Source organism: Oratosquilla oratoria, chromosome 30 (assembly GCF_046742065.1).
Source record: "Oratosquilla oratoria isolate Oo_2021 chromosome 30, ASM4674206v1, whole genome shotgun sequence".
Lineage (NCBI taxonomy): Eukaryota > Metazoa > Arthropoda > Malacostraca > Stomatopoda > Squillidae > Oratosquilla > Oratosquilla oratoria.
Genome location: NC_134806.1, coordinates 4926260 through 4950259, shown reverse-complemented (window position 1 = coordinate 4950259; position 24000 = coordinate 4926260). Strand labels below are relative to the sequence as shown.

Sequence of the window (24000 nt, the reverse complement as noted above, 5' to 3'; positions counted from 1 at the left end):
AGAGAGAGAGAGAGAGAGAGAGAGAGAGAGAGAGAGAGAGTTACCAACATCGCTACCACCATGACAAGCACTGCTGCGACCTCAGCCACCGCCACCACTACCACCACTGCCACCACCACCACCACCACCACCACCGTAATTGCGTGTCTCAGCACACCACAATTTCCTATGCTTTTGTACGGTACAGTTTATACCCCTGCTGATGCAGTCAGGTAGTCATTACTTTATATTACTTGATGCCATTTGTACCTGTCTTGGGTTGGAACAATTTGCTTTCATTCCTTTGTTGTTCTCCCCCCCCCACCTCTCTCTCTCTCTCTCTCTCTCTCTCTCTCTCTCTCTCTCTCTCTCTCTCTCTCTCTCTCTCTCTCTCTCTCTCTCTCTCTTTTCCTCTCTCTCTCTCCCTTCCTCCCCCTCTCTCTCTCCCTTCCTCCCCCCCTCTCTCTCCCTTCCTCCACCATCTCTCTCTCCCTTCCTCCCCCCTCTCCCTTCTTCCCCTCTCTCTCTCTCTCTCTCTCTCTCTCTCTCTCTCTCTCTCTCTCTCTCTCTCTCTCTCTCTCTCTCTCTCTCTCTCTTCCTCTCTCTCTCTTCCTCTCTCTCTCTCCCTTCCTCCCCCCCTCTCTCCCTTCTCCCCCCCTCTCTCTCTCGTTATCTTCCTAATCTTCCTTTATCTCCACTTCCGCCATCATCATCATAATAAGAAGGAAATAGGCTAGAACTCGTTTACCAGCAGGGTAGTTAACGAATGGAATAAACTTAGTAACCATGTAGTTAGTGAGCGCTGAAACTATAATTGGTTGTTTCAAGAGAAGATGAGATAACTTTATGGGTAGGGATGACATGTGGTAAGGGACATGGAACTGCCTGGTGTAGGCCTTATGGGCTCTTACAGTCTCCTCCAATCGTATGTTCTTACCTCCTGTCATTTTAGTGAAGATGTGGTGGTTGTCATCGTTGTTGTTCATTTGTTGACAACATGTTGGTAGTACAAGGACTAACTGCCGCCATGTGATTTTATTCATGTGCCCTCTGGAACCTTGTGGGGCAGATGTCCGCTCCCTCGTCCAAACGGAAAGTTCCCACTGTAGTTGGCCCTAATTTCCGTGGCTTCTGCCGTAGGCTGGTTTCACACGTACCGACTTTTCGCCGTACGCCGTCCACGACACGACGTCGTGCTCACAAATAACCGTGGGTGTCTATAGACGCTTTCACGCGTGGCCGTGTCGTGTGAAAACGTTCATAGACGCCCATGGTTATTTGAGAGCGCGACGTCGTGTCGTGGACGGCGCACGGCGAAAAGTCGATGCGTGTGAAACGAGCCTTACCCTGACGAAGGCACCGCGGTGGTTGGGAGAACGTTGGCACCGACAAAAAAAGGACCTTTGGCGCCAGATAAGGTCGTGTCACCTTTCCGATCTTGGGTCACAGAAAGGTCAATTAATGGTAGACAAGGCCATGGCACTTTGTTTATTAGATAGTGAGACTCAGGCTTAAGGTACGTTTTGCAACCACAGCCCGTGGTAGGTGACGCGCACCCTACTACCTGGCATCCTATTTGGGTAAGCGCGTTGGTTGTAAGTTCTCTTAATAAAATGATTATCAGCCTCCTCCTTTGCAGCTCGAAGCAAAATAGCCCCATCATTCAAAGACAAAGAATTGATGCTCTAGACAATCGTTTGACGATCATCGTTGAACGATAATCGCACCGAACAAAACGCACCTTTGGCGTTTTTTAATGGTGTTTCGGGTTTCTCTCTCTCTCTCTCTCTCTCTCTCTCTCTCTCTCTCTCTCTCTCTCTCTCTCTCTCTCTCTCTTGTAAACACATCATCATATACTCTGAGAATTTATATATTGCTTTATTGATTTATTTAGTAATGTTCTGTAACCCGTTTCGCACGTTGATATGTGAATTTTGAGGTTTATTGTTAATGTATTTGGTATTGTAAGATGATATTATTCAGCTTCAGGTGGGATGGACTGGAGGGCTTGGCTCTTGTAACACACACACACACACACACACGCACACACACACACACACACACACACACACACACACACACACACACACGGTTGATCTTGTCAAGATTAGGAAGCCCAACACATTCGAAATATTATAAAAATTACCTCTGTATTAAGTATTTTGTAACCTGGTAATAAAGCTAATTAACCTAACGTAACCTTACCTAACCTAATTTAGTTAAACAAGAATTGGTTGACTGATTGATTAACGGTTATCTGGCGTCGTAACTGCCAAGGTTGTTAAACAAGGATATAACTTGTAATAATATTGTAAGGAGGTCGGGGTGGGAGGGTAAGATCGCGTCCACGAGGACAAACAACCTTGAGGAGGCAGTCACGTGGCCGGCCACGCCGCGGGCGTGCCTTGTCGAGGGATCTTCGCAGGGTCTTGTGTTGAAAAGGAAAGAAGAATAATCATGATAGTAGCAGTTGTAATAGTAGTAGTAGTAGTAATAGAAGTAGTGCAAAATTATAGTAGTTTCAATAGTAGCAGAGGTAGTAGTAGTTGTAGTAACAGCAGCAGTAGTAGTAGTGGTGGCAGTAGTAGTAATAGTAGTAGTAGTAATAATAGTAGTAGTAGTATAGTAATAATAGTAGTAGTAGTAGTACTTGTACAAAATTATAGTAGTAGTAATAGAAATAGAGGTAGTAATAGAAGTAGAGGTGGTGATAGTTGTAGTAATAGAAGAACAGGTAGTAATAGTTGTCGTAATAGAAGTAGAGGTAGTAATAGTTGTAGTAACACTAGCAACAACAGTAGTTTTAGTTGTCCATCTTAAGGTTGATCAAGATTAAATCGATTCATAACTGGGCTTAAAGGGGTCCTTTTCATTAAATAAAATCTCCCGGCGGCAGTTTTTGAAATATATATTCAAAACTAATTGTTGGCGTAGTTGCAGTTGTTGTTGTTGAGCAGTTAATGGAGACGTAAGGGTAATGGAATGGAACAAACATCCCGCCGGGGCGGTCACGTGGAACAGTTGAAAGACTAGATCCAGGGGGAATGATGGATTCTTATCCTCCCCCCCCCTCTCTCTCTCTCTCTCTCTCTCTCTCTCTCTCTCTCTCTCTCTCTCTCTCTCTCTCTCACACACACACACACACACACACACACACACACACACACACACACACACACACACACACACACACACACACACACACACACACACACACACACATAACATAAGAACATAAGAACATAAGAATAAAGAAGACTGCAAGAGACCATAAGGCCTACAGTAGGCAGCTCCGTATCCATCACCACCTGTCATCCCCATCCATAAAATTGTCTAATCGTTTTTTAAAACAACTGATAGTTTCAGCGCTTACTACATGGTTACTAAGATTATTCCATTCATCGACCACTCTATTAGTAAACCAATTCTTGCCTATTTCCTTCTTAAATCCAAATTTGTCCAGTTTATACCCATTACTGCGAGTCCTGCCCTGTTGTTTTATTATGATGACCTTGTTTGCATCACCCTTGTTATAGCCTTTGATCCACTTGAACACTTCTATTAGATCACCCCGCACTCTGCGTCTTTCCAGAGAGTGTAAGTTTAGGTGCCTAAGCCTCTCTTCGTAAGGCAAATTTCCGAGTCCTTGTATCATTTTGGTCATTCTTCTCTGTACTGTTTCTAGTGAATTTATGTCCATTCTGTAGGACGGAGACCAAAACTGTACAGCATAGTCAAGGATGGGTCTGACTATCGCTAGATAGAGTTTAATAATTACCTCTGCACTTCTATTCGTTACCGTCCTAGCAATGAAGCCTAATGTTCTGTTAGCTTTATTTCTGGCGCTAATGCACTGCTTTCTGGTTTTAAGGTCCGGACTCACCAGAACTCCCAAGTCCCTCTCGCACTCAGATTTTTCTAAAAACGTGTTATCTAAGTTGTATCTATTTTCGGGGTTGTGTAGCCCTACGTTTAACACGCTACACTTCACACACACACACACACACACACACACACACACACACACACACACACGCGCGCGCGCGCGACTCGGTGGCGCGGTTGATAGAATCCCTGACTGTCACTACGGCGGTCCGGGTTCGAATCCTGCCCAGGGCTGAAATAATTTCAGTACCGCTGCGCTTCGAGTCGTTACTCCAACTCTTGTGGGCGGGGAGTTGGGTGTGTGTGTGTGTGTGTGTGTGTGTGTGTGTGTGTGCGTATAAGGTCACAGCATTACCGAAAGATCGGTCATACAAGCTCTGAGCTCTCTCCCGAGAGGGAGATAGCTGTCGATCACGAGTCCAGCACGTGATCCAAAGACCAAGGTGAAAAGACCAAGGTGAATACACACACACAGCATTACCCGTAGATTAGACTATATATGAGTTCTCATCCATGAGGGTAATATATGTCGATCACGAGACCAACACGTGATCTAAGACAGCGTACGCACATACACACATACACACACACACACACACACACACACGTACGTACGTACGTTTGGGTATTTTACATTCCCATTGTAGCTTTAAACATACTTCACCTCACAATCGATTGGTACCGGTATATCTCAAGTACCGGAGGAAGGCCAGTAACGGTACCGGGATACCGGGAGGTCACGATACCGGGCTGGATGGTGAGGGGAGATCGCTCATACGAAACTAAGTCGTTCCGGGTAATTGCCCAACAGGCTGATGGAGTCGTCATATATATATATATATATATATATATATATATATATATATATATATATATATATATGTTTGTGTGTGTGTGTGTATGTATATATACACATATATATTCAATAATATATATATATATGTATATATATATATATATATATATGTATATGTATATATATATATGTATATATATATATATATATATATATAATATACATATTCTGTTATTGTTAAGGAGGTAAGTCACTTGCTCGTTGGACTCGTGTGAGTTTCATGGCCAGAATTATGTGTAAATGTCTATCTTTTAGGCATGTTTTGTGTGCATAATCAAACGCGTGCGCGCGCATGCATATATAAACGCGCATGTGCGCGCACGCGTTCTCTCTCTCTTTCTCTCTTCTTTCTTCTTTCTCTCCACTGATGATGTGCACAGTTGTTCCTGGTAGAGCTTCTTCCTTCAGTAACGTGTTCTCAAGATCTCATGAACCACAGTTTTCGAGGAAGAGGAGGAGGAGAAGGCTCTCCAGTAACCGCGAGAATAAATCCTTCAAAAGAGGACAGGTGTTTAAAGTTGAGGAAATTTTTATTCGGAAGGAGTATCCTCATGGGTTCTTGGAGATGTCCATGAGGGAAAAGAGTAAATGATAATAATAATAATAATGAAAATAAAAGTATTGGTGATAACGGTGTTGGTCAAAATTATAGTAAGAATAATAATAATGAATATAATAGTAATAATGATATTAATAGTAATATTGATAACAGTGATGATATTATTAATTATAATGTTGATAATAATTAAAATTAAAACCATTTTTTTGCGAGGTAATCGTCGACACCAACCCAAATAGGTGAATATTATATTTGACTAAATAAAATGTGGCTCTACTCAACAAACTGGAACCGAGGAGGCCATTGCGAAATTTTACTCTATCGCCTCCTCTTCCTCTGCTGTCTCCTCTTCCTCTACTCTTCCTCTTCCCTCCTCTTTCTCTGTTCTTCTTGTTCTCTGCTTTCTCTTCCTCTGCTCACTCCTGTTTTTCTCCACTTCCTCGTCCCTCCTCTTCCTCTGCTCTCCTCTTTTTCTCCACTTCCTCGTCCCTCCTCTTCCTCTGCTTTCCTCTTCGTCTTATCTCCTCTTCCTCTTATATCCTTCACTTCTCTGCTCTTTCTCATCTCTCCTCTTTCTCTTCTCTCCTCTTTCTCATCTCTCCTCTTTCTCTTCTCTCCTCTTTCTCATCTCTCCTCTTTCTCTTCTCTCCTCTTTCTCATCTCTGCTCTTTCTCATCTCTGCTCTTTCTCTTCTCTCCTCTTTCTCTTCTCTCCTCTTTCTCTTCTCTCCTCTTTCTCTTCTCTCCTCTTCCTCTTCTCTCTTTCTCTTCTCTCCTTCTCTTCCTCTGCTCTCCTCTTCGTCTTATCTCCTCTTCCTCTTATATCTTTTTCTCTCCTCTTCCTCTTCTCTCCTCTTCCTCTCTCCTCTCCTCTTCCTCTCTTCTCTCCTCTTCCTCTTCTCTCCTCTTCTCTCCTCTTCCTCTTTTCTCCTCTTCCTCTTCTCTCCTCTTCCTCTTCTCTCATTTTCCTCTTTTCTCCTCTTCCCCTTTTCCTCTTCTCTCCTTTTCCTCTTCTCCTATCTTCCTCTTCTCTCCTCTTTTCACCTCTTCCTCTTCTTTCCTTTTCCTCTTCTCTCTTCTTCCTTTTCCTCTTTTCTCTTCCTCTCCTCTCCTTCTTCTCTCGTCTTCTCTCGTCTTCTCTCCACTTCCTCTTCTCTTCTTTTCCTCTTCTCTCCTTTTCCTCTTCTCTCCACTTCCTCTTTTCTCCTTTTCATCTACTCTTCATCTCCCTCTTCATCTCCTCTCCCTCTTCGAATTCTTCTTCCTCTTTATTCCCCCCTTCCTCCTCAACTTCCTTTACCTCTTTCCTCTCTTCTTCCTCCTCCCGCCTCCTGCTTCTTTCCTTCACTTCTTCCACCTCTTCCCCCCTCTTCCTCGCCCTCCTCTTCCTCGCCCTCCTCTTCCTCGCCCTCCTCTTCCTCGCCCTCCTCTTTCTTCCTTTCTTCCCTCTATGCCATCTTCCTCCTCTTACACCCTCTTTCTCCTCCACTTCCTTCTCCTTCCACTCCTTTCTCTTCCCCTTCCACCTCCTCTTCCTCCTCCCCTTCCTCTTCCTCCTTCCCTTCCTCCTCCTCATCCTCCTCCCCATCCTCCTCCTCTTCCTCCTCCCCTTCGTCCTCTTCCTCCTCCCCTTCGTCCTCCTCTTCCTCCCCTTCGTCCTCCTCTTCCTCCTCCATGCCTGCAATGTTAAATGCCGCGTGGCGAAGACAACTCTGGGTATTTCCTGAGTGTCGACACCAGGCTGGTGGAATCGACGGCCGGAGAGAGAGAGAGAGAGAGAGAGAGAGAGAGAGAGAGAGAGAGAGAGAGAGGGTGGGGGGGGGGGAAGGAAGGCGTTCCAGAAACGAATGTCCGAGATGGAACGGGAGGATCGCTATTAGGTTTGTCATTAATTTATTTTTATTTTGTTTATTTGCGTATTTTATTTTTATTTTGTTTATTTTGTTACTATTTATTTGTTTATTTTTCATGTATTTATTTGTTTATATATTTATTAATTTGTTTTTTTCTTTACACATTTGTACTGAGTGTGTAATTGTTTGCTGCCATTAATTGACTGATTGTGAATGAAGATATAGGTGGTGGTCGACATAGGAGTATTGATAGGGCTGTAGGGCTAGGATAGGTCTCTCTCTGTCTCTCCCTGTCTCTCCCTGTCTCTCCCTCTCTCTCTCTCTCTCTCTCTCCCTCCCTCTCTCCCTCCCTCTCTCTCCCTCCCTCTCTCTCTCCCTCTCTCTCCCTCCCTCTCTCTCCCTCCCTCTCTCTCTCCCTCTCTCTCTCTCTCCCTCTCTCCCCCCCTTCCTCTCTCCCCCCCCCCTCTCTCTCTCTCTCTCTCTCTCTCTCTCTCTCTCTCTCTCTCTCTCTCTCTCTCTCTCTCTCAAAGCAGTAGGCACTGGCACTGGATGCCATCGAGATGTTGTTGGCCCTGAGGTGCCCTGGCAGGTCCCTCGCTCCCTCGCTCGAGGACCCCAGCTAACCAAGAGAATGGAAAGACGGTCTGTGACGTCATGAAAGTGATTCAGCAGACCTCGTTTACCGATGACCTCGTTTGACCTCTTCGCAGGCACAGGGGGGTCATGCTCAGACGAGTTGGAGAGGCTGGCGCCAGAATCAAAGCTTCAGTTGCATCACTCAACTTATGAAACTGCCTGGCGTTTACCAGAAGGAAACGTATAAAGTTCGCCACGGCAAAGGGGATTTTTAGGTGAACCTACGCCAGGAGACGCTGAATAGCTGCGGCCGGAGCCGTCACCTTTGACCTGTTATGCACTTTGGGAAGGATACAGTCACTGCTGGGAATGGGAGAGGAGTGCGGGATTCGAACCTACTGCAAAGCGAATGCGAGAGCAGCACGCTTCCGATGACACCACCACCCTGAGAGCCCCCCCTCCCCCTATAAGATGGAAAGGACCTTTTGGTAAATGTATTCACTTTGGTCTTTGGATCACGTGCTGGACTCGTGATCGACAGCTATTTCCCTCCCGGAAGAGAGCTCAGAGCTCGTATGACCGATCTATGGGTAATGCTGTGACCTTACACGCACACACACACCCAGCTCCCCGCCCACGAGAGTTGGAGTAACGACCCGAAGCGCAGCGATACTGAAATTATTTCAGCCCTGGGCAGGATTCGAACCCGGACCGTCGTAGTGACAGTCGGGGATTCTACTAACCACGCCACCGCCTGGGTTGGACTCTCCAGGCGATTTTATTCTGTCGCGGTAAAGCCCTCACTCAGTCGGAGGCTTAGTTTTCAGTACAGTGGTGTGCTTTATGGGTTTTGTTCTGTTTTATTTTCTAAGCTTGAACTGAAGTGAGTCGTCTTTATTATTATTAGTATTATATTATTATTATTAATATTATATTGTCATTATTATTACTACTATTAATATTTTTCTTTTACTAGTTTATAAGAACGACGGTAAGAAAATAAAAAATAACATTAATGGAGAAAATATAAGAACGAAGAGCAATCCAATTCAGACTCAAGTGTTGGTTTTAAAGAAATGTATTTATTTGTTTTTGCTTTTTATTTGTGCATTTTTATTATTTTTATAAAGTCGTAGGAGGGCAGAAATGTGTCGCCACCAATATCTTGTAGAACATAGAACATAAGAATGAAGGAGACTGCAAGAGACCATAAGGCCTACACTAGGCAGCTCCGTAGAACAAAGTGACACAAACTTGAATAGTATACTTTGATAAAGGAACCCATCAAACGACCATTTGTTCTTTAATGAGGCCGGAAATAACCCCTTACAAAAATATAAATAAAACATTAAAAATAGAACAGAAAAAAAAAGTATATTAAGAATTAAATATAAATAACATTATAAGAGGTAAATGAAACAATGATTGAAAATGGAATAAAAATAAGACAAGAAAAAATAGTAAAGGTCTCACAAAAATATCAGGTAGGAAATACCAATTGGAGTTTTGGTCATCTGATCTCTTTGCCCGTGAGTCACAGCTGCAGTCCATCAATCTGATACACAGTAGTTGTTATGTGACTACAGGACAGCTTCTCTTCAGTGTTGGCCTGGAAGGCAGATGCGGTTTCTTTGATGATGACCAAGAACATCGAGACGGGACTTGAATGTGTCAGTACTCGTGTTGTTCGATTTAGGCATTTCGTCATATTGTTTTTGGTTGTGTAATGTTAGGCTGTGCTTCGTTAGGTTAGATTGGCTTAGCTTAGGAAAATGCCAAAGTTGGGATTTAGACATGTTATTTGGCGAAATGAGAATTTGCTAATGTTTTGGCGAAATGGGAATTTGGCTAGTTTGGTGAAATGGGTATTTGACCATAATTTGGCGAAATGGGTATTAGGCTTTAATTTGGCGAAATGGGTATTAGGCTTTAATTTGGCGAAGTGGGTATTTGGCTATAATTTGGCGAAATGGGTATTTGACAATAATTTGGCGAAATGGGTGTTTGACTACAATTTGACGAAATGAGAATTTGGCAAAATGCGAAGAATAATTAACAGTTATTTTTATTATTTTGTATTTCATTTTATCTATTTATTCTATTATTTTTTTCTCCACCGCCATCTTGTCCGTATGACGAGATTGTGGGTCTCTGCTCTTAATGGGCAACATTGGTGTTGGTCTGGACGGGACACGGAATTGTTTGCTGATGCATAAGCGGACACTCGTCTGTGATTGTATGCGTGTACCTATGTATCATGCATACATACATACGTACATACATTCACTACATGGATACTATTTACAGCACATATAGTACGTACATACATACATAGAGTAAATGCATAGATACTTATATACAGTACATACATACGCACACACACACACACACACACACACACACACACACACACACACACACACACACACACACACAAGCAGAGAGAGAGAGAAGCTTGTTCGTTCCTTGGTGTGCATAGCCTACAATTCATCGATGCAGAAGGTAACCTGTATTAGCTCTTGCACTTAGACTGACCTGACCTGATTTGTGGGCCACGACCGACCCGGGTCAGCTGAGCCTTGAGAGAGAGCCGAGTTCACGCATATCAAGCGAACACGGTGACTTCGCAAAAGAGAAAAGAAAAAGTATATGTATTAATGATAATAATAATAATAATAATAATAATAATTAACAATAGTAAAATACTAATTATAAATGAAATAATAATAGTAATGATAATGATGATGATAATGAACAAAATAGATGAGTTGATACGTCGAAAATCAACTGATGAATAGAACTAAGTACATTGTGTGTGTGTGTATATCTTTGCATCTATATATAATAGATATAATATATATATATAATATATATTTCGTGTGTTAAAGGTATAACGTGTCTTTGCAAAAACCCAGTGTGAATAGAAACCCACGCTAGAGGCGCCGCTCCAACAGGTGAAAGAATCCTTGAAAATAAACAAACAAGAGGAAACTGCCCCATAACTTACCGGAATGAATTTCTAACATAAACGAGAATAGAATACGGCAGTTGGTGCTTATATTTTCCCCCTAAAACTTGCCTCACTACAATAACAATAATGATAACAATATTAATAATTTTATTGTTTTATCATTTATCATGTGAAAATGGAAAATTAAATCGAAATAGGGCCTTTGTTGGGTTTTGAAAAAATTCCCGAAGATTGGGGGGGGGGGGAATCTTTGACAGCAGTAAGGAGAACTGTGCTGTTGGACTGACCAGTAGCTTTGTGTAACTTGGAATAACTAAAAACGGATGGGTGGCCTTGTTCACGCCCTTAAATGACCACCCACGCCCATTATTGTGGGCGTTATGAGGGATGAAAACGGGTTAGGTACTCCCCGCTGTTGTTGTTGTTGTTGTTGTATGACACCCAAACCGCGGTGTCGTTCTCTCATGCGGCTCTTGTTCCACGGAGCGGTGATGCACGGGCAGTTTGTTCCGTGTGGGTTTGTTGTACTCCGTCTCGGAGTTTTGTTAGTCATAAGGAAGGAAAAGATCGTTGTGGTGGCGATAGGGGGAGCTTCAATTTCCGGTGTGACACGTATGTGCGCACAAAAACACACACTTATGCACGCACCCAAGCACAACATACCTGTATGTGTGTGTGTTGTATATATATATATATATATATATATATATATATATATATATATATATATACACAGAAGATCTGTTTCTTTTGCTTTGTTTCTCCGACAGTGGGTTATATTTAAACATATATATATATGTATATATATATATATAAATATATATATATATATATATATATATATATATATATATATATATATATATATATATATAAATACTTTTTAAGAGCGGAATCTCTGCACGCTGCTCCTGGGGTGAAAACGAGTCACTTCCTGTCACCTTTTTTTGTTTGAAATTTCATGCTTTTTATTTTTTCATCTTTTTGTTTTCATTTTGTTCCCTCTCCTCTCTCCTTCTCTTCTCTACCTCTCTTCTCTCCCTCTCTTCTCTCCCTCTTCTCTCCCTCTTCTCTCCCTCTTCTCTCCCTCTTCTCTCCCTCTTCTCTTTCTCCCTCTTCTTCTCCTCTCCTCCCTCTCCTCTTTTCATTATCTCTCTCTTCTTTTCTCTCTCCCTCTCCTCTTTTCTCTCTCCCTCTTCTCTTCTCTCTCTCCCTCACCTCTCCTTGCTCTTGCTCCCTCTCCTCTTTTCTCTCTCTCTCTCTTCTCTCCCCGTTCTCCCTCACCTCTCCTTGCTCCCTCTCCTCTTTTCTCTCTCCCTCTTCTCTCCCTCCCTCTTCTCTCCCCGCTCTCCCTCACCTCTCCTTGCTCCCTCTCCTCTTTTCTCTCCCTCTCCTCTCCTTTTTCTCCCTCTCGTCTCCTCTTCACTCCACTCCACTCCACTGTCTCCTCTCCCCTCCTGTCCTCTCCTATTTCCTCTCATTTTTCTCACTTTTTTCCGAAATCTGAGTTAGTTGCAATATATTCATGGCTGACAGCATCGCCTACTCCTCCTCTCCACCTCACCCTCCATCTCTAGTTAAGGGGGAGGTGGGAGAAGAGACATGTGCATCCTTTTCCTCCATGAACACACACACAGTCCGTCACACGCACTCCGTCACACACACTCCGTCACACGCAGTCCGTCACATGCAGTCCGTCACATGCAGTCCGTCACACGCAGTCCGTCACACGATCACGGCAAATGGATCAAAACAAGAGTTGATCACTGGAGGTAGGTCGAAAATGGCTGCGTACACTCGCGAAACGATTAGTAAACACAAAACCACACAACCAATTTAACGATCAAGAGGAAGTAAATAAACAAGAAACACGGCGTGTTTTTTGTGTGTGCTCATCGTTGCTTGTTAAACTAGGGCTAATTGTGTCTGTATGAAGTTGAAATATTAGGGCTATATAGTAGCTTTGCGCGCGCGCACACACACACACACACACACACACACACACACACACACATACACACACACATACACACACACGGCTCGACAGCGCAGTGGTAGCGCTCGCAACCGCTACTCCAACGGTCCGAATTCGAATCCCGCCCAGGGCCGAAGTAGATTCAGTATCTGCGCTACGAGTCGTTACTCCAACTCGTGGGAGGGGAGCTGTGTGTGTGTAAGGTCACAGCATTACCCATAAATTGGTCATATATGAACTCTTGAGCTCTCATCCGCGAGGGTGATAACTGTCGATCACGCGCCCAACACGTGATCCAAGACCAGGGTGAATCACACATATGCACTGGCCAGGTGTTGTATATATTTACCCGACGGAAGTCGCAGCGATTTAATTATTTTTTCAGCTGATTTGTTTATTTGTATTTTTTTGAATAATTTGTTCGTTTATTCATATGAAATTATTTATGATTATATGGAAATTATGTATATATATATATACTTCTAGGGCACAGGTTTTCACGTAGACAATTTTGATTAAAATCAACTGCGCTATATATATATATATGTATATATTATATATATATGTATATATATATACATATATATATATATGTATATATATATGTGTGTATATATATGTATATATGTATATATATAATATATATAATATATATATATATATAATATATATGTATATATATATATATATGCACGTGTGTGTGCGTGTGTCTGCCAGATTTCTTTGACTTAGTATTAATGTTGCTGACTGTTCTATTCAGGTGAAGTTGGGCACCCGTGTCCGAAGGAGATAATTTTAACACCATCACAAACTCTGGTGCATTGTATGGATTGTATTATTAGAAACTTAGATAGGAACGGACCCTAGATTGAACGGGATCGCGGTCGGTCGAGACCCCGTCCAGGTATGGAAGAGTCGGTACTCAGATATAATACAGTCGTCTAGGGATAGACAATGTTCTTGAATTGTATAATAACATTTTGTGGCTAATGCTACAGTATCTGTAGCGTGCGTCTCGGTCCCGGGTTCTGTGTCGTTATTTGATCCTTCACGTTGACGTGGTGCGTGTGTGCGTGCGTGCGTGCGCATACTTTCGACGGTGACCAGAACGGTGCCCCGTTGAGGCGGTGGAATGGCGCAGTAGTGGGGAGAGAGCGGCAGCGGCAGCGGCAGCGTGACGTTGGGGTGACCTTGAGATCATGTAGACGTGGTAGATAGGGTTTACCCCCCAAAAATACCTCAGTGTGCCGATGTCTTCATGGCTTTGTTTACAAACTCATGGCCGTGGCGACGAAGCCTTCAGCTGCCAACAGAAAGTTATTCATGTGACTGATATATTTGTTTGAGAATGTGTGTGTGCGCGCGCGCGCCACGTGCGGTTGCCCCGTGTTCAAGTGCCAGTGGGTTTCATCTCGTGCGTGCCTGTGTAGGTATGTACGTGTGTTTTCATATGTTCATCTGCTGTACATGCCTGGACACGTGTGGATGTGTGTGTACAGCATCTGAAATGGGTTTATCGGGTGGTGTATGTGTGTGTGTGTGTGTGCGTGCGTGCGTGCGTGCGTACGCAAGTCATTGTGTTAAATATTTCTGCTTTTAACACTCACGTCTTTGTTACATGTTTCCCTCCGCAACACACATACACGTGTGTGAACACGCACAAGCACATAAACACACACATGTCCTTATGTGGGGTTGGCGACGAGTTTTGTGCTGATGATGTGTATGGTGGTTGTCGGCACGTGAGGTCCACATCCCGCCCATGTGCTGCCGCACCTCCATTCCTCCTTTTCACCTTTTCCCCTTGCCTCGCTTTCCTCCTTCCCCAAGCTTTCCTCCACCTGTCTTCTTTTCTTCTAACCCCCTACCCCCTCCATCTCCTCCATCTCCTTGCTTCTCCTCCCTTCCCATTACCTGTCATTACCTGTCCCCGTTTCTTGTTCATGTTTTTGTTCTTGTTGTATTTGTTCTGCTGCTGCCGCCTCCGTTACCTTGTTTCCATTCCAGTTTCTTTTGTTTTGTCCTTCCTCCCTTCCTTCTTTCCTTCCTTCCTTCCAGTCTTCTTCCTTACCTCCCTTCCTTTATTTCTTCCTTACTTCCCTTCCTTTTCTCTCTCCTTTACTTCCCTTCCTTTCTTCCTTTCCTTCTTTTCTTTTTCCTTCCTTCTGTCTTCCCTCCAACCCTTCATCCTTCTTTCCTTCCTTCCTTTTTTGCTTTCTTCCTAAATTCGTTCCTTGCCTTTTGTCTCTCCTGCCCCTCTCCCTCTCCTCTCTTCTCCGCTCCTCCCCTCTCCTCCCCTCTCCTCCCCTCCCCTCTCCTCCCCTCCCCTCTCCTCCCCTCTCCTCCCCTCTCCTCCCCTCCCCTCTCCTCCCCTCCCCTCCCCTCTCCTAACTTCTCCTCCCCTCCCCTCTCCTAACTTCTCCTCCCCTCCCCTCTCCTAATTTCTCCTCCCCTCCCCTCTCCTAACTTCTCCTCCCCTCTCCTCACTTCTCCTCTCCTCACTTCTCCTCTCCTCACTTCTCCCCTCCACCTCCTCCCTCCCCTCCCGTCTCCTCACTTCTCCATTCCTCTCCTCTCCTCCCTCCCTAACAATGGATTACAATGGAAAGTAATGATGACAAGCACATCGGTCCATAACGGGTCCAGGTGCAGAGTGATGGATATAGGTAGATAGATACGAAATCACCTTTCCCTCCCTCCCTCTTCTGCTAGTTGTAACTTATTCACACGTAAATATAGATATGAGAAAATAATGGGCTTTACATATCATGATGACATATGAGAAAACAAGGCGTAGGTTTACTCTATTGTGTAGAAGTCATCTCGACCAATCAGAAGCTAGCAAAGGGGCGGGGCCTCGGTGCCAGGCTAACACGGACCAAGTGGTGCCAGGGTGTCGGGGATCCGGCTCATTGAGAGTTCCAGTCGAACGGCACCAAGGAATTGGCACCTCCTTTGGCACCCGGGGTCGGACACACACACACACACACACACACACACACACACACACACACACACACACACACCTCTGCGGGCCCAACGGGTTACGTCAGAGTTCGCGTTTTCATTGGCGAGCCTACTGCAGGACATGGAGCGGTAGTGTCTACCTTAATAAAGAAGACGAGGAGCCCACGCCAGGAGGCGCCTAGTAGCTGCACCCAAAACCGTCACCCACATTATGCGTTTTGGGGATTGTTGGGGGTAGGTAATAACAGTTCTGCTGGGAATCTGAGAGGAATGCGGGATTCGAACCCGCGACTAAGCGAGTTCGAGACGCTTCTGATGACTCCATGCACTGTACACTTAATAAAGGTTTTAGGATAAAAGGGGAAATGGATGGTGTTGGATGGGTGAAATGTGCGTGCATGCCTTGGTTGGCCACCTCGTTTATGTGTATTTGTTTGCCTCGTCACCATTGTTTGAAAATATAGATAAGAGAAAATAACTTAACGAGGTAAAATGCAAATATTCGTGTGAAACACGCTAATTCTTCGGTTTAACGGTGAAATACCGATGTATAAACCCTTTTAATTTAGTGTAGACCAATTCCAATGCTTTAGCCAAGTCTACGAATATAGCAACCTCATCACGACAATGCACTGGCATAGACAGGAACGGAACTTGTGTTGCGCAGCGTCCTTCTGAAGATGTTGATACGAAATAAATATTTAATTTTTGCTGAATGATATAATGCCTCTGTTATCTTTGTAAAGCCTGGGCGCTGTTGATCTAAATGTCATTTTGCAATATTTATTAAAGTCGACTTTGAAACTGAACGTTTTGGTAGTAAGGGACAGGAATAGCTTAGCCTTGGGGACGCTGCACTGTTAAATTGAATTGTTTTGTGTTGCCTGAAGCAAAATCAATGGTGAAATGTCATGGTGGGCAGTTGACTCTGACATACGGTAGAAATATGCTTTTTAGCATTATTAGTGTTATTATTATTATTATTATTATTATTATTATTATTATCATTATCATCATTGTTATTATTATTGTCATCATCATCATCATGAACGCAATTTTGTTTAATTTTTATTTATTTTATATTCTTTCATATTGTCTTTCATTGTAAGAGCTATTGTACTAGTATGGAAATTTTATGAACAAGATATAATTATTTGCATAATTCTGCGGCATTGGACAGAATAAAATTGTAAAATGTGTCACCCGAGTTGCTATCGCCAACTCCATTACTACCACGGAATTACAAATGTCACTGCCATCTCGGTCACAAACAACAACAACGTTTCCTTCGAGCCCACTCAAATTTTATCTCTCTGTTCCTCTATCTCTCTCTCTCTCTCTCTCTCTCTCTCTATCACTCACTCCTCTTCGCTACGATGTTGTTTTCCCAACCTCTTTAGTTTAACGTTAATTGAAAGAACATATTTAATTTAACGAGTTAGGTAAGACCGGTTAACCTCATTTCTGCGATGTTGTTCCTCCCCCTCGAAGCTGAATAAAATCGTCTGGCGTTAGCCAGAATAAAGGTTGCAGTGGCGTCATCGCACAGGTACGGATTTGATAAGCGGGCCTTAAATGATCAATATTATTGCGCAATATTCCGTATTGTGCAATATTATTGACGGTGTAGGGATGGTATTGAGGAATGACACAATATATTGAAGACATAAAATATACAAGCCAAAGACGTGTGCCTCTTAGATACTATCCTTACACCGTCAACAATATTGTACAATACGGAAGATTGCGCAATAATATTGATCGCGTAGGGTCCGCTATACAGTCAGGGCATTGAGGCCCGGCCATTACCGACATGAAATACGAAAGTTCAGTACTGTGTTATAAACGTGAAAGAGCTTCTCTTTCTCTCTTTTTTTTCAATTTCTTCTTTCTTTCTCTCTTCACTCTCTTCTCTGCCTTCTCTATCTTCTCTTCCCTGTCTGTCTCTTCCCTCTTGCTCTCTATCTGCCTTCTCTATCTTCTCTTCCTCTCCTGTCTCTCTCTTCCCTCTTGCTCTCTTCGCTCTCTCTCTTACTAATTTTTATTTCTCTTCTCTCTTTTTCGTCTTTCTGTCTCGTCTCTCTTTCATTCTCTCGCACCCTCTCCCTCCTAGGCCTTACAATGTCACACGGAGGCCCAAGGTGCCCTTCATCTATATATAAGAAAAACGATCAAAATAACTCCATTAACATAATCAGGGGAACATCCGCTGAAGATAAACGGCGGCAATACTTACACGAAAGCGACCCCCACTTTTTTTTTTGCGGTAGGGGATGTTGTTGTCTAACCCGGCCCACTTGGGTTTCAGCGGCGCCATCACTGTAAACCCTGTAATGGTTGATTTATATTTATTTTGTGGGAGAATGTCTGATCACAGTGCTTAAGGACGGGGCTTCCTAGATTCGGTAGTCGTGTGTCTTTCATATATATATATATGAGTGGAAGGGTGGTGAGATAAACACCGAGTAATGTTGGAGTGTAAATTTACTGACGTTTCGTCCTTAACAGGACTTCTTCAGAGTATGAGTACATAAGCATAAAATCAACATATATATACACGCGTTCCTGCTAACCCACGCCACTCGAGTCCGCTTGTTTCCTCATCTCCCGGCGGATGAGTCGTCCGGACATTTGAGACAGTTTGATGAATCCGTCCCTGTGATTAAGGCAAGGCTGAGATGCTATATATGCTGCCTCAACTAGTTTCCTCTTTTTCTTTTCTAACCCCTGTTGTAAAATCTCTACCCCGCTCCAGTTGGGAAGGTGTCCAAGTTGGTCCACATGAACCACCAATGCGTTGGAAGTGCGGTGGGCTTTTAGGTCGTTCTTGTGTTCGTATGTTCGCTTGCGTAGACCTCTCCCAGTTTCTCCAAAGTAGCTCAGTTCACAGCTGCTACATGGTATTTTGTATACCACGCTATTAGTGATGTTGTCTTTTCTCTCCTTACCTCTCACTATTTCGCCAATTTTCATGCTGGATGAGCTGGCAATCTTCAATCCTGTGTTGCGTAGTAGGTGTCCTAATTCTTCCGTGTGTTTGGAACTGGGAACCACAATGAAGTCACCTTCCTTATCTTCCTTAACCTCATCCTTTTTATCCAATGTTCTGAGTGCTATTTTTCTCAAGCTGTGTAACAATCCTTCCGGGTACCTGAGATCTGTGAAGACTTTAAAAATATATTTGACCTCTCTATCAATATGCTCCTCACTGAGGAAACAAGCGGACTCGAGTGGCGTGGGTTAGCAGGAACGCGGACATGAACGCGTGTATATATATGTTGATTTTATGTATACTCTGAAGAAGTCCTGTTAAGGACGAAACGTCAGTAAATTTACACTCCAACATTACTCGGTGTTTATCTCACCACCCTTCCACTCATTCTGTCGTCCTTCTGTCCAACATATATATATATATATATATATATATATATATATATATGCAGAATGATCACTAAAAAACACGTGATCCAAAAATTTTGCTGGTAACCACAAAGGAAATCGGAAAGAAACAGTAATTCCCAAGCGCTTTCGTGTTATTCACATCTTCAGGGGAATACATCTCTATTCCCTTCAAGATGTGAATAACACGAAAGCGCTTGGGAATCACTGTTTCTTTCCGATTTCTTTTGTGGTTACCAGCAATATATATATATATATATATATATATATATATATATATATATATATATATATATTTGTGTGTGTGTGTGTGCGTGCGTGCGTCTGTGTGTGTATGTATGTATGTATGCAACCCTTCACATCACCATGAAATGAATTATGCAATATCACCACAGGAGAAGAGAACCTTGCAGACAGAAAGTACTTTCGTATATTACATCTTCAGGCAAATTAAGACAGATTCAAGGGTGTTTAAACTGGCCAGGAATGTAAATGTTTAGATCTCTTTAGGACATTACTGTGCCAAGGTCATAATATGACTATATTAAAGTTTGATCCTTTTAAGATATGTAATTATGAAAATGTGTGTGTGTGTGTATATGTTTGTGGAGTGTATAGGATATATTGTGTTACAGATCATTTTTGTCATATGTGTAATGTTCTTACTGTTCTAAAATTAATTTTGTAGGCATATTTAACAATAATGCTACCTTATAAATCCTTTGATGCGCATTTTTGTTTTAGTTTACTTCTATATACACCCTGTTGACCACAATTTATTTTTCTTTTGCAGTACACAGCACCCAGTCCTAGGTAAGTGAAGGCTGCAACTTCTTCACGGCGTGAAGACATTCTACTCTAGCGTCTTGAACTACATAAACCAGATGCCCTTGCTCGGGGCTCAAGGGTCCAGACTTCATCACTGTACCTAGGAGGACGTTGCGGTCTGTTTATGGGTCTGTTTATACCAAAGGTTTTGCGGGGGGAAGTTACTTGAGTTTGGGGTGGGTGATGTCGCCGGGGTTGGTTAATGGATCTTTGGATGGTGTTATAAGACAGTTTTGTGTGTGTTTGTGTAATATGTGTATTTACCTAGTTGTATCTTACGGGAAAGGGAGCTATGCTCGTGGTGTCCCATCTCTGTATCTTGCAGCATCTAAATTGTTCTTAAATTTGTGTATGGTTTTTGCACACACTATCATTTCGTCCAGTTTGTTCCATACATCCACCACTGTGTGTGTGTGTGTGTGTGTGTGTGTGTGTGTGTGTGTGTGTGTGTGTGTGTTTGTTTGTTTACCTAGATGCTGTGGATGTGCTGTATCTTGCGACACTGCTTCTGACCCAGGACAGTGGACAAGGTGCAGGGGTGACCCGTCATCCAGGAGGTGCTAAGATAAGAGGGAGGGTGGAGGGGTGTGGAGTGTATTCAGGGATGGAATGGGTGGGAATGATTTTATGCCTTTTCCTTTTTTGGCTACCTCCCTTGTAAGGGGGAAAAAGCCTTGGTATATGTATGTATCTTAAGGAAGAGGGAGCTATGCTCATGGTACCTGTGTGTGTGTGTGTGTGTGTGTGATTATTCTAGTTGTCAGGATAAGAATCGATTATTTAGGGATCCAAGAAGCAAAGAAGGATTTTGTTTGGTGAAGGGAAGTTAAATCTGGAACTGGTTTAGGTGTTCGAGGAGTCGTATATGTATTAGTAAGTGAAATTAATTATGACGTGCTCTCTTGAGATCAGAGAACACAAGAGATGAAGACCTGTGTGTGTGTGTGTGTGTGTGTGTGTGTGTACGTATATGTGTTTGTGTATGTATTATATATATATATAATATGTATATATATATAATATATATATAATATATATGTATATTATATATATATATATATATGTGTATATATATGTTGTATCAGAGGGACGTACATAGGAATGGAGTGTGGGATGTGTATCAGAGGGGTGTGAGAGTTGGATGCAGGACCTTGAGAATGGAGAACATCATGGGTGGAGTGCAGGATGTGCATTGTGGTAGCGGGGGAGGGCACATGCAGGACAAGGCTTGTTGCCTCTGCAGTGGACAAGAGAATTGCAGTGAAAAAAAGGAGGGGGGAAGAAGCGGGGATGTATTTATGCATGTGTGTGTGTGTGTGTGTGTGTGTGTAATTTGCTGATTGACCTTAGGTAACAGGAATTAATGTGTCCTTTTTTCCGTGCCCCCGGGGCGTAGCTCTCGTTCCGGTAAACCCCATTCAAGGTTGTGGCACTCTTCATATGACTTGTTATGGTTATGGGTAGATTTATTTATTTTATTTTTATTTATTTATTTTATTTTTATTTATTTTTTGTTTCTGATTATTTATTATTTATTTATTTTATTTTTATTTATTCATTTATTTATCTATTTTTTCCATTTATTTATTTTTTTGGCTGCTGAGTGGTGGACCACAACCGGTAGGCATCTTTTGCAATCGGGACCCCTTTAGTAATAGATCTTATGACTTAGTCTTAGTGGTTTGACACATTAATTATGAATTAGATAATTTGACAACATCGAGAATAAACGACTGACGCTGTGAAGGGTCAATCGAGAAAGTTTCTCTCGTTTGAATAAAATCACCTGGCGACGGCCAGAATAATCGACTCAGGTGGAACTCAGCTGAAGGGATAGAAACCGATTTGAAAGTTGTTTGAGATGAAATGTCTGAGAAGTGTGGTAGGGGTTACTAGGTAGGATAGTGAGAAACGAGTCGGGGAGGAGGAGAGCGGGGGTGGAAAAGAAGAGGGCAGATAAGGCTGATGAAAAAGTATTTACCGTAGATGGTTTGAACACATGGAAAGAATGAGTGAAGAATGGTTAGTTAAAGAGGTGTGGAAGGCAGAGGTGGAGTGATTGAACTTGAAGGGACGACCGAGAATAAGATGGATGGATGAGGTGAAAGGGACGTTGGATAAAGCGGAATGCCTGTTGAGCAAATATGAGAGAAGGCAGGATGTAGGGATGAGGGAACTGTGTATAGATGATAATGTTATGTAAGGAAGGGAGGGGCATGATATTATGTAAGGAAGAGAGAGGCGGGGATGAGGGGTAGGGGGTGCTTATGTAATTTGGAAGTGGGTAGAAACAACTTCTCCAATCGTGTAGTTAATGGAATAAATTTCCTGCAGAGACAGTGCAATGTAGTTCAGTTCGAAGCTTTAAGAATCATTTAGATAAACACCTAAGCAAGATGCTGTAATGACTGTAATTTATTTTATATTATTTGTTTATTTGTTTTGTTTTCATTTGTCTATTTATTATTATTTGCTTGATTCACATTTATTATTAGTTATATGTCAATTTATTATTATTTGCTATTTACCTGTTTGTTATTTAACTATCAATCAATCGAATCAGCCATCCTGTGTCCACTGCTGAACAAAGGCCTCCTTCATAGCATTCCATGAATCACACGACCGTGCCATCCTCTGCCTCGTCACTCCCGCAAACCTCTCGATCTCGTCTCTCCACCTTCTGTCTGGTCTCCCTCTTCCACGCTTCCCATCTCACGGCGTCCACTCAGTTACACACTTGGTCCATCGCTCATCAGTCGTTCGCACTAACTTACCTGCCCAACTCCACTTCCTCTCTTTTACTGCCTCCACAATATTTTTCACTCTAGTCTGCTCTCTCAGCCAACTTGCTCTCTTTCGGTCTCTCAGTGTTATTCCCATCATTTCTCCATTCTCCTCTGTGCAGTCCTTAGCTTTGTTTCTATCGCCCTCGTAAGCTTCCAAGTCTCACACCCGTAGATTATTGCTGGCAGAATGTATTGATTGTAAACTTTATGTTTCAAACATAAAGGTAGAGAGCCTCTCAGGATTTTATTATACTTACCAAACACTTTCTAACTAATTGTAATGCGTCTTTTTATTTCATCACCATGATCTTTCGTCACCCTTCACCATCTGGCCTAAATAATTATACTCTTCCTCACGACTCTCACCATCAATTACAATCTCTGCTTTGAACTTTCGTGTTGAACATTACTTTGGTTTTACTCTTATCAATTTTTAAACCTACTTTGAGACTTCCTTTGTTTAGATCGCTCAGTATATCTTGCAAGTCTTCTGCTCTTTCTGAAATAAAAATAATGTCATCCGCAAACCTTAGGTGGTTCAAATATTAGCCATTAATCTTCAAACCTTTCATTTCCCAACTCAATCTTCTGAAAATATCTTCCAAACAAGCTGTAAATAATTTGAGTGAAATTGTATTGCCTTGTCGTACTCCTTTCAAATCGGTTTCTATCCCTTCAGCTGAGTTCCACCTGAGTCGATTATTCTGGCCGTCGCCAGGTTATTTTATTCAAACGAGAGAAACTTTCTTGATCATTTCTGTATCTTTGTGTAGTCGAATTATAGCGGTACCTTTCGCATAAATCTTTTCTAAAACATTTACAATCTGTTCATTTGTACCCTGTTTGCGTAGCGAGTTTAGTATTGCTATTTGTTCTACCAAGTCAAAGGCCTTCTCGCGAATGAAGTGAAGCGGCCTTGCTGTGGGTATACTGTGTCTTACTAAGTTGCTTCTGACCCAGGGCAGTGGGCGAGATGCAGGGATGACCCGTCATCCAGGAGGGGCCAAGAAAAGAGGGAGGGAGGGGCATTGGATGGGAGTGGAATGGGTGGGAGTAGGCATATGCCTTTGACTTTAACTCCCTTATAAGGTGGGGGGGGGAATCTCTTTATATATATATATATATATATATATATATATATATATATATATATAAATTTATTTTTTAAGGTGAGACAGCAAAACACAGATTGGATTAAGAGCACTTTATTGCTGACGTTTCGCAAAATGTCAGCAAGTGTTCCTGGTCCAACCAGTGGTTTTCTGTCACCTTTTCCACTCAACTGTTTCACCTTAAGATTATATATATATATATATATATATATATATATATATATATATATATATATATATATATATATATATATA

The 24000-nt window shown here is 42.5% G+C and overlaps 1 protein-coding gene across 6 annotated transcripts in view; it reads left to right on the top strand.

Moving 5' to 3' along the window:
• LOC143040991 (uncharacterized) overlaps positions 1-24000 on the top strand; it is a 577258-nt gene that overhangs the window by 141738 nt on the left and 411520 nt on the right. For all 6 annotated transcript variants that reach the window (XM_076212488.1, XM_076212484.1, XM_076212489.1 and 3 more), the window contains exon 2: positions 19813-19832. Coding sequence is in view for 2 of the 6 variants with exons in the window: in XM_076212482.1 (XP_076068597.1) it covers positions 19813-19832 (20 nt within the window). In the remaining 4 variants the exon portion in view is untranslated. The remainder of the gene's footprint in view (positions 1-19812; positions 19833-24000) is intronic.